Source organism: Neolamprologus brichardi, chromosome 10, assembly GCF_056152115.1.
Source record: "Neolamprologus brichardi isolate AB-2024 chromosome 10, ASM5615211v1, whole genome shotgun sequence".
Lineage (NCBI taxonomy): Eukaryota > Metazoa > Chordata > Actinopteri > Cichliformes > Cichlidae > Neolamprologus > Neolamprologus brichardi.
Genome location: NC_142113.1, coordinates 33571190 through 33588215, shown reverse-complemented (window position 1 = coordinate 33588215; position 17026 = coordinate 33571190). Strand labels below are relative to the sequence as shown.

The following is a 17026-nucleotide window of genomic DNA, read 5'->3' as shown; positions in this document are numbered from 1 at the left end:
TCTTTGAGCTCGGGATCAACTAAAGGTAGCTGTGAATAAACGTCGTAACAAACCCAGCAGACACACTGGGTGAAGCTGTTTCACCTGCACAGGTCAGAACGACATTAAAGCCACAGCAGAACCAGAGTTGTGGGTTTAATGTCTGTCAGAGCTCCAACATGACCTCGCTGAGAATATTAAGCCTGTTCGTCCCCGTCACGAGTGTCCCCGTCACGACGTCCTCCGTGGAACCTGAACTCACCACAGAGCTCGTTCTTTATTGGTCCCTGTGAGGAGCACGGTTTCTGTCCTGAGCTTGCGTGTGGTTGGTCAGGTGATGGCGCCGCTGAAGAATGACCCCACAAACCAACCTTCAAGACCTCAGGAATTCGCATGATAAGGTGGGGCCAGGTTTCACAATGAACTCACCCGAAACCCTGGCTGATTGTGACCCACACCCAGTTTCACACCTTGGCTCAGGCGATTAGAGGATCATCAGGGGGTCCTTTTGTCCCTCTGTGGGGGGACACTCCCACTAGGTTTAAATCTGGGACTCTCCACCATTTGACCTTAGAACTGAAGAAGCTTCTCGGATGAAGGTGAAACGTCTTCAAGTAACTTAAAGAAGTCCAGACGCTTTTCTTTCCAAGCTCCTTTGACTACGATGACCTGGATGACTGAGAACCTTCACAGATTTATATAGAGAGCTCACTTTTAATACCAGGGGTGTGTCTGAAAGGAGGGCGTGAGGTGGCACAAGCCTCCCCAAGTATGAAATAATAGGTCTCCTCCCCCACGAGCAACGATTCAGTCACTAGTTCTTGTCCATAGAGCAGAGCTCCACTTTCTGCTTCCTCATTTCATAATTTGCACATCGTGGATTACTCTCTGCCTCTCCTCATGTTAGCCCCTCCCACAGCGATGTGAGCAGAGGACATGAAGAAATGATAAGACAGTCGAGGCATTTAACCAAATGGCACATCCTCATTACTGATGCCAGTTTGACACAAACAGATGTTTTCTGCTGTGTATCAGTGCTCGTTACAGTTTATATTTAAATGCTTCTAATTAAATTCAGAGCACAGTGTTAAGGACATCAGACCTCTATACCAGCGGTCCCCAACCCCCGGGCCTCGGACCGGTACCGGGCCGCGAGAGTTGAGGCTCAGGTGTGAAATGTATAGTTTTCAGGGTTTTTATCGGTTTTCAGTGTTATTTTGTTATCGTTTTTATCGTTTACTCGGTTTTCCTGGGTCTTTTCACGTGTGTTATGAATAAATCTTCTTTTTTGGTACCGGTACTAGTTTTATTTTGTTGTATTTATCCGTGACACCTTAAAGGCCGGTCCGTGAAAATATTGTCGGGCATAAACCGGTCCGTGGCGCAAAAAAGGTTGGAGACCGCTGGTCTATACTCAAACACAGACACACTGAAGGAATGAAAGTTTGTGGAGACTCATAATACATCTAACCAAGTCACCTCCCATGTGCAAGGTAACTTTAAGGGACTCCTTTTTATTGTTGTGCCCACCTGAAAGTTGTGTAAGGGGTGGATCAATCCAAATATTGGTAATATCGATATGTTGTTGTTGGTATTGGATCAATACTAGCATGGCTGGATTGCTAACTTGCTGGTTTCTCTCTGAGTTCAGTACGTTTCTCCCACTTTATCACCTGAAGCTGAATGAAAAGACGAGGATATTCAGGTCTAGGAACAAGGAGGAGCTGAGAAGGTGTAAAGATACAGAGAGAAGGTGGACCGAGCCAACGAGCTGCATCAGGTTTCCAGGTTCAGTACTGGACCTGTTGCCTCTCCTCACACAACAGCAATCTTAACACAGCCATCAAACAATCCACCGTTCCACCTGCTGGCATCGCACTTAATATCAGGTGATTTTAATCATGTCTTATTAAAAGAAATGAAAAAAAGCTTCATTGTAGTCTTCATGTGTATGCTTCCTGTCACACTAGGTTGGAGCTCTGTTATGGATCAGTAAAGGACACGTATAAATGTTTTACAGAACAATGTGGAAGCACTTTATGATGTTTATAAATCTGTAATTCCTCCAGATTTAACATGAATGTTTACTGTAGTGTTTCTGTGTAAGAGTGGCATTTAAATTATCTAATAACCGCGGGTATTATAGTGAAAATACACGGGCTGTGTTATGGAGTGACTTAACCTCACCATCTTACATCAAAAGTAAAATGGTAAATGGCCTGTATTTGTACAGCGCTTTACTTAGTTTCTATGGACCCCAAAGCGCTTTACATATCCAGTCATCCACACATTCACACACTGCTGATGGCAGCTACATTATAGCCACAGCCACCCTGGGGCGCACTGACAGAGGCGAGGCTGCCGGACACTGGCGCCACCGGACCCTCTTTAAGTAGGCAACGGGTGAAGTGTCTTGCCCAAGGACACAACGACTGAGACTGTCGGAGCCGGGGCTCGAACCGGCAACCTTCTGATTGGCAAACTCACGACACAAAACCTCAAGAAGAGTATAAATTATTTTATTGCAGATGATGAATTTTCCGCTGTTCAGCTGTACTTGTATAAAAAGTTGCTGCCCGCAAGAACAAATAAGCCTGAAACACTGCAGGGCACAGGCCTGTGTGATCATATGAGGGAGACAAGTGGGTTTAATTAAATTTTTTTTTAAAACCAGAAACAGAAAAAACTACTGAATATTCAACAAGCCAAAGAGAAAAGGAAACACAGCTTTAATGTAGTGTGATGATAAAGAAATGGTTCAGACACAAAACCTCAAGAACACCAAACAAACCTGTAACCGGTGTTTGGAAGCAAAATCAAAACCTGGTCAAAAAGTACAACCAGCAAAAAAAAGGCCTCGACATTCAAACTGTCTACTGAACTGCTTTTAAAGTAACAGTACAGTTAGCAAAAGAAAGGATTGGAAGAAAATCATCTAACATTAAAGGTAACACCGTTTATCATTCACCATTTAACAGGAAGTCATTATCAGTCAGGCAGAGCAAAGACGACTGTATTTGCTATGTAAAATTTTAAAAATGTATGTACAGAAGCAAAAAAGTGAAGAGAGATTCCATTTTCTCATTTTGGTCTCAATGATTTTTGGTAATTACAAACAAAAAGTAGAAAAGCTCTTTCATGTGTAATGTTAGTGATCACTTCATCGTCCACAACACATAACTATGCATGTAAGAAATATGTGTGACCATTTAATGGTCATTTACACCATGAGTTAAGAGAAACAGAGTGAGACAGGTAAAATTAAATAATCATAAAAATACATTTTTACACCTTTTCAATGGCCGTAATTTTGTTTCCTTGCATTTTAGCCTTTGCTGACATCGGCACTGCCTCGCGGATTCTGGCTTCAACGCCTTCATCCATTTTGTAGCCAAGTGCCTCTGCCAGGAGACGAGTGCTCACAAAACACTCCTTCAGCTGCTTTTTTACTTCCACCACCAGGTGAGTGTTGCGTGTATTGAAGGATTTGACTGCTTTGATTTTAACTCTCCCAGTGTGGACAGGTGCACTCTGAACCCCCTTGGTGGCTCCATTCAAATTCAGGGATGAATCACTGTTCGCTGGCTCCTCCAGTTTAGCCTCTGATGGTTCTGAACAATCAGACTGAAAAAGAGCACAAGGTTACCCAAAAACTCCAAATTACAGAGCCCCCAAATGGTCAAGTGGTACTAATCTTTACTCCTTGTTTGTAAATATGTTAATCCAATCCTTAAATTTAATGTATTAAAATGTTAGCTCCTCCTTTTAAACACACTCTCTGGTTTCTTCCCTTCACTAATCCGTTCCTTTGGTTTATTAATCTGTAATCTTGATTTACTAATATGTCCCCTCAGTTTATTTCCATTATTTTTAAGCCATTCCCTTGTACTTTACCAAGCATTTGAATAACAACTGACTTGTTAAAAAAGGAAGAAAATCAAAAACATTTGCACTCTGCAGTCTGGAAACAGCAGCTACCTCGGGAGCGTTTGTGGTTTCAGCTGACTTCATAGATAAATCGTTGTTCTGCGTCTTCTTCTTTTTGGGCTTCATTGTGCCGACAGGATCAGTCTGTGGAGACCAAATTAAAACAGAAAATCATTTACAGTGTAATTAAACACAAAATAATTGTGATGCAATGCAGGGGCCATTCGGTAAAACCAAATATAATTATTTATTTAATAAATATTATTGATAATTTTTGAAAGAAATATTATATATTAATATGTAAAAATATTAATAGATATATGAATACATTTTGACCTCTAATTGAGTTTCTCTATTACATCCTGTCAGTTATGGATGTTAACTGTGAGAGTGTAAACTGCCATTTAATAAACTTTTTGTTTGGTGAATTAATCTGTTAGTTTACTAATCTGTTCCCTTTTTTCTTCATTAGTTCCCCCAGTTTATTAATCAGTTTCCTTAATTAATTAATTTGTCAACTCACTATATTATACACCTTTCATTAATTGAGTTTAATGTCCGGTTCCTTTGATGGATTAATGTCCCTCTATTAATCACTTCCCTGGGTTTATTCATTTGTTAACTCAGTACTATTCGGTTTCTTTGTTTATCAATTAGTTCAGTTGTTGGTTCACTGACCTTGATTTGTTAATTAGTTCCCTAAATTCATGAATAAGTTCCCTCGAATAATTCATCTGTTAACATAACTATAGTAATCGGTTCTCCAAGTTTATTGATCTGTTCCTTTAGTTTTTTAGTTATCTTTAATTTATTAATTTACCTCCGTTTATCAATAGGTTCTCTTAAATCATTACTTTGTTAACTCAGTTTATAAATCTATTCCATTCTTTTACTACTTACGTTTATTAATCAGTTCCCACAGTTCTGGTTCCTCAGTTTACTAATCAATTCTATAAAATTATTAAGCTGTTACCTTGATTTGTTAATGTGCTCCCTCAGTTTATTTCCTCTCTTTTATTAAGCTGTTACCTTATATTATACTAAAAAACTGAATAAAAACTGGCTCAAAAACAATTCAAACACATTTACACCCTGCAGTCAGTAAACAGTGTCTTCTGAGTCTTTTTCATTTCTCTGTTATTGTCATTCAAAACTTCACCGCAACTATAAAAGTGAAGACAAGTCCAAAATCTGGAGGCAGGAATTTGTATGTTGATCTGGAAATAGTTTGAAATCTCTTTCTAATCATGAGATGACACCTCACATTTATCTGTTGACCCTTTTCAGGGGCCCGACCCACAGGTTGGACTAGTGTACCTGTATTCAAATCAGAGTGAACAATAAATACTAAGATTGAGGCTGTTTCATGCAACAATCCTCTAAAACCACAGACCGTATCATCTTGCAGCCTCCATCAGTTTATCAATCATGTCCTGTGACTTGTTAATCAGTTCCCTCACTTTAATAACATGTTCCCTCTGTTCCCTTGTATTCTGAGAGCAGTGGGTACCTTGTGAGTCTTGGATGCATCTCTGTTTTCCATCTTCTTCTTGGACTTTTCTGCTGTCCCAGGATCAGTCTGAGGAAACCAGCAGCTCAAAATTAAAACAGGCGATCATTCATTAACTCAGAGGAATTAATCAGAGTTATGTTGATGTACTGCAGGGACTTTGTGTTAAACACTGTATGAAAATATAAATAATCTGTCAGCATGGTTTTAGCTTCTCTGTGTTAATAAATTTTATCAGTTACTTATATTTGTGTTCAGTTGATGGATCTGTTTTTCCATAATCTGTCCCCTCATCTCATTATTATATTCATCTGTTCCCTCAGTGTCTCTGTGTTTGTCACATCATCACCTTCCTCCTCTTCCTCTGATTTGAGATATAAAAGCAGCAGAATAAATGACCATACCTGACGGAGGGCGCGGTTCAGTGCTGATGATGATGATTTCACTCCGACAGGCTGGCAGCTTTTCTGCTTGCCTATAAGAGAAGAAACTGTGTTACTCTGGTTTGAAGGTAAAACCCTCAAATCTGTCGGTTTAATATGATTGTTTGGAGCCGGACACAAGGATACACCCTCCTGTGGGCCCCCACCCAGAGGAAGAACTGCATTGGTCCAGTCTTTGTGGATCAAGACGATCCAAACTGGTTTTTGGAGCCTGTACTGTCAGCTCTGTGGTGGCCAGTGAGCCTCATCTTGTGTTTGAGGTTGAGAGATTACCAGATATAGTCAGGCTCACGTCGATGCACAGCCAAACACCAGCCCAGCATCAGATGTTCAGCCACATGGAGACTCAGCTGAATCTATGAGCAGAGCTGTGTGATCACAACCTGGGCGTGAGTTGGATCTGGTGCCCTGCTGTGCTCTGGTGTTTAGTGAGGATGTGCTGGGAGCTCTGGTATGACCTTCAGTGAAGAGTCAGTATGGGCCGAGTTACCAACCTCAACTACTGAGGCAGCTACATGCAGCTGTGGCTGTAAGGTTTTTGGTTCCTGTTGTGGCATCAACAATGTGGCGCCACAAGCTAACCATCTCCTGTTGAGTTTGATTAGCTTTTATAGCCTTTGAGTTTTGGAGTCAGCTCAAAGACATCAGAAGGTCAACCAGAGTTGCTTTGATTGACGGGTCTTTGCTACACTGCATGGATATCCGGGTCAGAGCCTCTGGATTAGTGTGGTGGTCCCACGTTTTAAAGAGGGGGACCAGAGTGTGGTTCCTGCAGCGATCAGGACTCACACTCCTCTGTGTCAGGTTACTGGAGCAGGTAGATCATCCTCACATTCTGGATGATGCACTTTTCATCCCAGCTGGCAGCACGGGACCAACACTTTACCCTCACAACGTGAGGAGGTTTGGCTCTCTTATGTCTCTTGTGGTCTCCTGCTATGGATGTCTTGTAGGAGGAGCTCTGGGAGGACCGAGTGTCAGGCCCGTTGTTACAAGTTATTCAGGGATATGCAGGAACTGACAGTAGTGCAACCAAAACAACTGCACCAAGACCCTTTGGACGACACGTCTCGGTCCTGTTCCAAACAAATGAACAGGAACGCTACAAGGTTGAAACAAAGCGCCTTCCCGTAGCCACGCTTTGCATTCTGGGATGCAGCAGGATGCCATAGATGTCAGTACAGGCGAGTAACCAGCTGTTTATGAAACTCTCCATGTTATCTACTAGTGCAGTTTCTTACTTTTGTGGCTGCTGCCTAATTAAAATCTTAGATTCTCATTTTAACATGAAGAAATAAAAAAAGACCTAAACATCAAACATCTGTAAAAACCTCTTTATTATCACTTGCACTGACCTTTAAAGCTTCTGCTGTTGCTCACAGACCATCTGTAGAAACTTCACATAAACATCAGGTCACAGGATGAACTCACCTCTTCTCTCATCCTCCTGTTTCTTCTCCAGTCTTTCCACAAAGGGGCGCAGTCGGCCCTGAACTTTTGCGTCCCTCCGAGGTATCCGATCCATTATTTCATGGATTTTAAGGACAGATGTTTCCACTCCGTAGTGCTCGATGATTACTTGGGGCATCTCTTCTCTGGACTTGGTGGTCCTTACATGTTTGGGGATATCCGACAGAATAAACATCATCTTATTGTACTGTGACCCATCGAGGTCTTCGAGGATCTCGGTCAGAGCTCTTTTCCACTTTTCCTCTGAAGTCGTTGACATCTGACACACAGACAGAAACGCTCTGTTACACCAGCTCCATGAACCCAACACACTGTGAGAGGTGAAAGCACACTGTGCAGTTTTCACTGCACCTCACATTCATCTGAGAAGATTCATTTCTACTTTCAGCCTTTTAACATTTATTGAAACGCAGTTTAAAGGCCTCTGAGAGCTGTCATGTAAACACAGAGTGATGTGTGTGTTCTGTTTCCAGCTGTGGGAAATCACAAACAACAACATTTACACAGAGACTCTATAGTCAGTGTTTCCTTTGCACTGTTCCAAGCAACCTGTCCTCTGAGCCTTTCTATTCTCCATGAGGGCAGGTGTTGTTCACCAGGAGGACCCGAGGACCCCGTCTGTCACACCACTGACCTGCTGGAGGTCATTTTGTAGCTCCGGCACTGCTCATCCTGTTCCTCCTTGCACTAAGGAGCAGGTACATATACACACACTGTATACAGGTTTTTGCAGGGGTGCTTTATTCATCGTCTGCAGAAAAAAAAGCTTCCCTGAAACAAACTTCCTGATGGGAGGAGATGCTGCCTGAGTGTAACAGGGTCATAAATCACATTGTTATAATTACACAAAATGTGTTCTAAACCCCCAAACCGTTCCTTTTATACCTGACTTTTAGGACCTCCAAGCCTGTAGTTATGTTCATTATCAGTTAGAGCCCCTCCTCATTCTTTTCTTCTTCTTTGGTGCAATCCTATAAATACAGTGTCCCCCTTTTGCCTCTCCCCTTTTCTACAATTCCCCTGTGGGAGAGGTGGGTGTCATTTCTTTCCCAACACTGTAAAACGCTCATATAATGCATATTTAGCCACCTGGATGTTTCTGATTGCGATTTTAGTTCAATTATTGTCATTATTAAGCCTGTTTTTGTTAGATGTTATAAGTGTGTAGTATGTGTGTATCATAAATGGGTTTTAGGCGCCATAAATGCTAGCTTGGAAGTTGTGGTGGGTTGAGCTAACCCTCTTCCCCACTGTTTGTATTTGGTCGTAGGAGCTGGAGTGGGCAAATTATTTACTTGGAGGTCTTTCTTTCTTTTACCTTTTTTTCTTTCTTTTAGGTATGTCAGATTTCATGTTGTTGTTTTTGTTTTATCTTATGTCAAATATGTTACGTGTAAATGCATACTTTATGTTCAATGTAAAAATAAATGCCGGCCCTTTTCTACAATTCCCCTGTGGGAGAGGAGCTGGAGTGGGCAAATTATTTACATGGAGGTCTTTCTTTCTTTTACCTTTGTTATCAGACACAACGCAGGATCACACCGGTTACATGAGGACAGAGCTGCCAATGACACGCACTGCCAGGAAACAGAACCCATAACAGGCGATAATCTGCTCTCACATTTCTTTGTTCAAACCACAAGATCAACAATAGTTTATAAATGTAAAATTCTTAACTATAAAACATTTCTTTTGTAACACCTTTCAGGGAAAAGCATTTAAATAATACTCACTCCTGCTGGTTTTCAGCCGCAGCTCAGTTTACGAGTTTCAGAGCAGCAAATTGTTTGAGGAAGGCGGTAAAGCTGCTCAGTGTCATATTTCACTACTCAGGGACTGTGTGATGTCATCGCGCAGGTCGAACATACCAACTTACTTTTTATCTCGTTTGCTTGTCAAATACACACTGATCAAAACAGACACACACACACACACAGATTTTTAGCACTGACTGTTCAGAGTTAAATCTTTATAATCTAACAGGCAGTTTCAGAGTCACAGCTCCCACCCTGATAAATAATGGTTTGGTCCACAGCTGCCCTCAAACTGTACAGCACACTTCCTGTCTTCTGTTAAAGTAACACACACAAGTAAGCAGAGCTAAAGCAGAGTGATTACAGTTTACACACGTGAGGATTTGGTTCAACTTTATTTATACAACTCCAAATCACAACAACAGGTGTCTCCAGGTGCTTCATAGTAGGGCAGTCCTCAGTGCGAGTCTCTGAGCCTCAGTCTTGTGCCAGTGCTCTGTGCTGCCCTTGTATACAAGTAAAACTGTGTGTTTCTCCTCTCTGATTCTCAGCTGAAGAAGTGTCTTAGAATGCATCTCTTGACATACACTGTCACAGGTACTTGTCTTTGAGTGAAGATTTAAGGTGATTGGAAATATAAATAACTGCAATTTGAATCTTTGACCCAGAGTTCAAGCTCACTGCTGTAATATATAAATATATATATATATATATATATATATATATATATATATATATATATATATATATATATATATATATATATATATATATATATTTCCAGTCCTGTGGTCTCAGCCTCAGATACTCAACTAATCAAAGTGATGTTATGACAAAAATGAATGACTTTCTGTCACACAAAGCTGTATGTAACGTTTCTCGCGGTTAGTATCATGGTTGCTAGGCAACCTGAACAGCGCGACGCAGGCTAGACCGTCCCATTTCACAAGCCTCTCACTTCCGTACGTAGTGCGCGTACTTCAGACGTGCAGACCCTGAATTGGGATACAGCCGCTGTACCCGCTTCAAGCGACCTTTTGTTTCACACACAGACACACACAGACACACACCAACACCACTGACGTACTGCCTGACATTTCTCATAATTTTTACTTTGGTAAAAGTAAAAAAGTCTTGTTTGGTTCTGTTAATTTCAACTAAAATGTTTGTGTTTAAGGTGCATTACCTCATTACACACCATGAGCCAATCATTACAGATGACTGGCTCATGGAAAACTGTCTGGTAACTTCCTGGTTGAGTAGACGTTTGTGTTTATTGGATGAAACTTGTTTTCTGTGACCAAAGAAAGGTAAGCGCTGACATGCTGGTGTGTGATTTACCACACAAATTTAAATTTATTTAAGCCCAACATAAGGTGCCAAAGATGAACCATAGATGCACAAATATAAAATGTTCCATCTTCTGTGCAAGCTGTTAAAAACACAAAGTTCTTTCAGCTGAGGTCGTCAACGAGCATCGGCTCATGTTTCTTGAGGCTCTGGTAGAAGGCTTCTTTGGAGGCATCGCCAGCTTTCAGAGGGCCGTTGTAGAGCGCCCTCATCTTCTTCTGAGGGGTCTGCTGAGCTCTGATGTCATCATAAGCTTCTTGTTGGATGATTTTTCCTTGTAGGAGCTCGTCCAGAATCGGTTCGATGTTGCTCACTCTCTGGATCAGGTCTAATCGGTGTTCATCCACAAAGTGTTTTTGTCCTGAGGGGAAAATGACAGCGACTGATTGGAGTCTTGCTGCATTGCTTTTATATCAAAATGCAAGAATACATTTTTATTTAAAAACATAAATCACTGAAGTTTGTTAAAGAAAAACCCAGAAATATTGATGTCATTGTTTGGGTTCTCTGGCAATGAGACCATTATATGAGTGGCCTGCCTGAGTTTTACTGATTTTATCCTTTGTTCCTTTTTCCATCATCGTTACTGTCTGTGATTGATCAGGGATTCATTTGTGCTGTACTATTCGCTTCCCAGGAGTTTTGATTAAAGCTCTTTATTTTTCACCTGATCGCCGTCTCATTGGTGTCTGCAGTTTGAACTTGATGAACGTGACAAACACTGTGACGCGTTTCTAATCAAACACATTACTGAGGACAGCTGTGTGCCTACCATCAGTCAGAGCTCTGACACCAGCTGCTCCTGTTGATGATCCTGCATCTGAAAAAAAAAATTTGGTTGTTAAACAAATCAACTGCTCTCATCCGCTGTAACTATAGCAACAACAAAAACCCCCACAGGTAAACAGACTCGAGTTTTCTCATTTGTTTGTTCTGTCCACTCCTGAAGGAACTCCAGCAAAGGTGAGGTTTTACATCCTGGTCTTATGTGCTGCCTGCAGAATCTAGTTTAATAGTTTGTCAGCTGAATAAATGTTGCACCAGTCATTTCTTAGCATGTCTGATTTCAGAGCATGTCAAAGTATATTTAGTGTCATTTTCATTATAATCAAAGTTCAATATTTTTGAAAGGAAAACATTTCCCTACATTTGCTGTTCTTTATGACTGAGTTCACCAGGGCTTATTATCCCTCTTACAGGTGTGTAGTCTGCATGTGCTCACTCCTCAGCTTCATCTCCCTTAAATTCTAAAATCGGCTCCTGGTTTGTGGAATTATACTTCCTTGTTGCTTCCTCAGAGTGGAACTGATGACTCTATATTTGTAACCTGCCTGTCAGTCTGTTATCTGCAGGTCAGTCTTCAGCAACATGATGAGAGCTGTGAATTTGGAGACACTTTAAGACACAGTTTTCTCCACAAAGTAAGCATGAAACCCTCCCAGTGGTCCCTGGTTTAATCTGGGAACATGTGATGCTGTGTATCTGCCACTTTTATAAAAACAAACAAGTTTATGTTAAAATAATTTTTTCTGACTGTTCAAGAAATGTGGAATTACAATAAAATGAATAAAATGAATAAACATGAATAATTAAAATCTTAGATTCTCATTTTAACATGAAGAAAGAAAAAAAGACCTAAACATCAAACATCTGTAAAAACCTCTTTATTATCACTTGCACTGACCTTTACAGCTTCTGCTGTTGCTCACAGACCATCTGTAGAAACTTCACATAAACATCAGGTCACAGGATGAACTCACCTCTTCTCTCATCCTCCTGTTTCTTCTCCAGTCTTTCCACAAAGGGGCGCAGTCGGTCCTGAACTTTTGCGTCCCTCCGAGGTATCTGATCCATTACTTCATGGATTTTAAGGACAGATGTTTCCACTCCGTAGTGCTCGATGATTACTTGGGGCATCTCTTCTCTGGACTTGGTGGTCCTTACATGTTTGGGGATATCCGACAGAATAAACATCATCTTATTGTACTGTGACCCATCGAGGTCTTCGAGGATCTCGGTCAGAGCTCTTTTCCACTCTTCCTCTGAAGTCGTTGACATCTGACACACAGACAGAAACGCTCTGTTACACCAGCTCCATGAACCCAACACACTGTGAGAGGTGAAAGCACACTGTGCAGTTTACACTGCACCTCACATTCATCTGAGAAGTTTCATTTCTACTTTCAGCCTTTTAACATTTATTGAAACGCAGTTTAAAGGCCTCTGAGAGCTGTCATGTAAACACAGAGTGATCTGTGTGTTCTGTTTCCAGCTGTGGGAAATCGACATTTTCACCAAATCAGTCCACGCACATTTCCGTGACAACACAACCCACAGGTGTGCTTCGTTCAGTGGTTTTACTGAGGGACCCCAGCTCACTGCTCATGAGAGTAAAAGAACACTTTGAGAACATCTCAGATCTCAATGATCTGACGTCTGTGCTGATATGGACGGGTGATGTGCTCGGAGTGAAAGGATGTCCCACTGTTTGATGGATCTGTTTTTCCATAATCTGTCCCCTCATCTCATTATTATATTCATCTGTTCCCTCAGTGTCTCTGTGTTCGTCACATCGCCACCTTCCTCCTCTTCCTCTGATTTGAGGAGATATAAAAGCAGCAGAATAAATGAACATACCTGACGGAGGGAGCGCTTCAGTGCTGATGATGATGATTTCACTCCGACAGGCTGGCAGCTTTTCTGCTTGCCTATAAGAGAAGAAACTGTGTTACTCTGGTTTGAAGGTAAAACCCTCAAATCTGTCAGTTTAATATGATTGTTTGGAGCCGGACACAAGGATACACCCTCCTGTGGGCCCCCACCCAGAGGAAGAGCTGCGTTGGTCCAGTCTTTGTGGATCAAGACGATCCAAACTGGTTTTTGGAGCCTGTACTGTCAGCTCTGTGGTGGCCAGTGAGCCTCATCTTGTGTTTGAGGTTGAGACATTACCAGATATAGTCAGGCTCACGTCGATGCACAGCCAAACACCAGCCCAGCATCAGATGTTCAGCCTGTACAGGAATTTCTTTTACTTATGTATTAATCACATTATTTTATTATACGATGCCTTGGTGCCACTGGATTTTAACATGTCTGACACTCATACGTTAAGACAAATGGTGGGGGTGTAGTAAGGAAGCAGACAACTCCACAGGAAGAGTCTTTTGTCTCTTTGAGGACTCTGGGAGGTAGCAAGGGAGTGTGAACCTTAAGGTGTGAAACAGCTGTGTACTGCCTTTTGTTCCTGGAGAAGGTATTTAACAGAGAGCCATGCTAGGCTCAGAGAGACTCTGCTGACTGTCTGCCCCGCGGACATGCAGGGACTCCACCAAGCTTGGTTTTTCTGTTGTCTTTGTGTGTTTGGATTAAAGAATGTTAGCTACCGCTCACCGCTCGTCTGCAGGCTTTATTTAACCTTTTAAGCCCCAACGCCCCCTGATACGGGGGCAAAAGGCAGGAGATCAGTTAGGCTTGGGGCTTAAGAGGTTAAATGGAAAACTTCCACAACAAAATGGTGACGAGGATGGGATGGTCCGTGTGGTCGCTGAACAACGGTTCCGTGGACGGGAGGGAAAAGGTACCTTTGTCCTACCAGCTGTTGAAGCGAAGGAAATGGAGGAGTCACAGAGCCGTGTGTTTCAGTTACCACCGAGATCATTTTGAGGGGACTCCTGCAGATGGGTGAGTTGTAGCTAACTTTGTATACAGTTATGAGGAGTTTTTTGTCTGGCCGAGTGGTGAAGTGCTTGCTGCTCCGGAGTTCGAGTCTCCGGAAGGAAAATCCTGGGGTTCGAGTCCCCAGGCTTGTGTTCGGTTCTGGTCTCAGCCTTCCCGTAGCCACGCTTTGCATTCTGGGATGCAGCAGGATGCCATAGATGTCAGTACAGGCGAGTAACCAGCTGTTTATGAAACTCTCCATGTTATCTACTAGTGCAGTTTCTTACTTTTGTGGCTGCTGCCTAATTAAAATCTTAGATTCTCATTTTAACATGAAGAAAGAAAAAAGACCTAAACATCAAACATCTGTAAAAACCTCTTTATTATCACTTGCACTGACCTTTACAGCTTCTGCTGTTGCTCACAGACCATCTGTAGAAACTTCACATAAACATCAGGTCACAGGATGAACTCACCTCTTCTCTCATCCTCCTGTTTCTTCTCCAGTCTTTCCACAAAGGGGCGCAGTCGGTCCTGAACTTTTGCGTCCCTCCGAGGTATCTGATCCATTACTTCATGGATTTTAAGGACAGATGTTTCCACTCCGTAGTGCTCGATGATTACTTGGGGCATCTCTTCTCTGGACTTGGTGGTCCTTACATGTTTGGGGATATCCGACAGAATAAACATCATCTTATTGTACTGTGACCCATCGAGGTCTTCGAGGATCTCGGTCAGAGCTCTTTTCCACTCTTCCTCTGAAGTCGTTGACATCTGACACACAGACAGAAACGCTCTGTTACACCAGCTCCATGAACCCAACACACTGTGAGAGGTGAAAGCTCACTGTGCAGTTTTCACTGCACCTCACATTCATCTGAGAAGTTTCATTTCTACTTTCAGCCTTTTAACATTTATTGAAACGCAGTTTAAAGGCCTCTGAGAGCTGTCATGTAAACACAGAGTGATGTGTGTGTTCTGTTTCCAGCTGTGGGAAATCACAAACAACAACATTTACACAGAGACTCTATAGTCAGTGTTTCCTTTGCACTGTTCCAAGCAACCTGTCCTCTGAGCCTTTCTATTCTCCATGAGGGCAGGTGTTGTTCACCAGGAGGACCCGAGGACCCCGTCTGTCACACCACTGACCTGCTGGAGGTCATTTTGTAGCTCCGGCACTGCTCATCCTGTTCCTCCTTGCACTAAGGAGCAGGTACATATACACACACTGTATACAGGTTTTTGCAGGGGTGCTTTATTCATCGTCTGCAGAAAAAAAAGCTTCCCTGAAACAAACTTCCTGACAGAGCTGCTGTGCCAATGACACGCACTGCCAGGAAACAGAACCCATAACAGGCGATAATCTGCTCTCACATTTCTTTGTTCAAACCACAAGATCAACAATAGTTTATAAATGTAAAATTCTTAACTATAAAACGTTTCTTTTGTAACACCTTTCAGGGAAAAGCATTTAAATAATACTCACTCCTGCTGGTTTTCAGCCGCAGCTCAGTTTACGAGTTTCAGAGCAGCAAATTGTTTGAGGAAGGCGGGAAAGCTGCGCAGTGTGATGTCATCGCGCAGAACGAACATACCAACTTCCCTTTTATCTCGTTTGCTTGTCAAATACACACTGATCAAAACAGATACACACACACACACACACACACACACACACACACACACACACACACACACACACACACACACACACACACACAGATTTTTAGCACTGACTGTTCAGAGTTAAATCTTTATAATCTAACAGGCAGTTTCAGAGTCACAGCTCCCACCCTGATAAATAATGGTTTGGTCCACAGCTGCCCTCAAACTGTACAGCACACTTCCTGTCTTCTGTTAAAGTAACACACATAAGTAAGCAGAGCTAAAGCAGAGTGGTTACAGTTTACACACGTGAGGATTTGGTTCAACTTTATTTATACAACTCCAAATCACAACAACAGGTGTCTCCAGGCGCTTCATACTGTAAGGTGAGGTGGACACTGGGAGATAAGAATTACATCTCAGTCCTCCAACACACACCGTGTGTTACACCCTGAAAAGGGGATAAGTCAATGACGACGCTCAGACACGATGCTTCTCTTTCAGCAGCTTCATTGCGAATGAGGCATCGTGGCCGGCAACGGCAGACATAACGAATCAATCATGATTACTGAATCACATGGATTATTCCCCAGGCTCGACAAGTGGATCACAGATTGAATTTTACACAGGTTGTAGTCACATTAAGGATTCTTATCCGGTTGAACATAGTCATGAACTCTTTTACTGTTTTAGCCTGTGTTACATTACATCTCTTTGATGGGACTTCTTTTAACCTTGTGTAACCGGTGTGATTCTGCGTTGTGTCTGATAAAAAAGGTAAAAGAAAGAAAGACCTCTAAGTAAATAATTTGCCCACTCCAGCTCCTCCCACAGGGGAATTGTAAAAAAGGCTGGCATTTATTTTTACATTAAACATAAAGTATGGATTTATACGTAACATATTTGACATAAGATAAAACAACAACATGAAATCTGACATACCTGATAAAAAAGGTAAAAGAAAGAAAGGCCTCCAAGTAAATAATTTGCCCACTCCAGCTCCTACGACCAAATAAAAACAGTGGGGAAGAGGGTTAGCTCAACCCACCACAACTTCCAAGCTAGCAAGAAGTATATATTCATGCTAGCATTTATGGTACCTAAAACACATTTATGATACATACATACTACACACTTATAACATCTAACAAAAACAGGCTTAATAATGACAATAATTGAACTAAAAATCACAATCAGAAACATCCAGGTGGCTAAATATGCATTATATGAGCGTTTTACAGTGTTGGGAAAGAAATTATACCAACCTCTCCCACAGGGGAATTGTAGAAAAGGGGAGAGGCAAAAGGGGTACACTGTATTTATAGGGTTGC

The 17026-nt window shown here is 41.9% G+C and overlaps 1 protein-coding gene across 1 annotated transcript; it reads right to left on the bottom strand.

The window, feature by feature from the left end:
• Positions 1–2525: 2525 nt before the first annotated feature.
• Positions 2526–15651, bottom strand: LOC118453813 (uncharacterized). The gene is made up of 11 exons (XM_087846750.1): positions 15577–15651; positions 14567–14864; positions 13071–13141; positions 12194–12491; positions 11206–11253; positions 10541–10794; positions 7291–7588; positions 5821–5891; positions 5417–5485; positions 3958–4050; positions 2526–3603 (listed from the first exon to the last, which is right to left on the bottom strand). The coding sequence occupies exons 2-11, from the start codon at positions 14862–14864 to the stop codon at positions 3265–3267; spliced, it is 1839 nt and encodes a 612-aa protein (XP_087702876.1). The 5' UTR covers positions 15577–15651; the 3' UTR covers positions 2526–3264.
• Positions 15652–17026: the final 1375 nt, after the last annotated feature.

Bases quoted from the DNA above. Each gene is read 5' to 3' on its own strand.
- LOC118453813 (XM_087846750.1), bottom strand. From the start codon at position 14,864: ATGTCAACGACTTCAGAGGAAGAGTGGAAAAGAGCTCTGACCGAGATC. The intron at 7,589-10,540 runs TGAAAGAACTTT...TCTGTGTGTCAG, and splicing joins TGCTCGTTGACGACCTCAGC to ATGTCAACGACTTCAGAGGA. The intron at 4,051-5,416 runs GTACCCACTGCT...TGGTCTCCACAG, and splicing joins ATGCATCCAAGACTCACAAG to ACTGATCCTGTCGGCACAAT.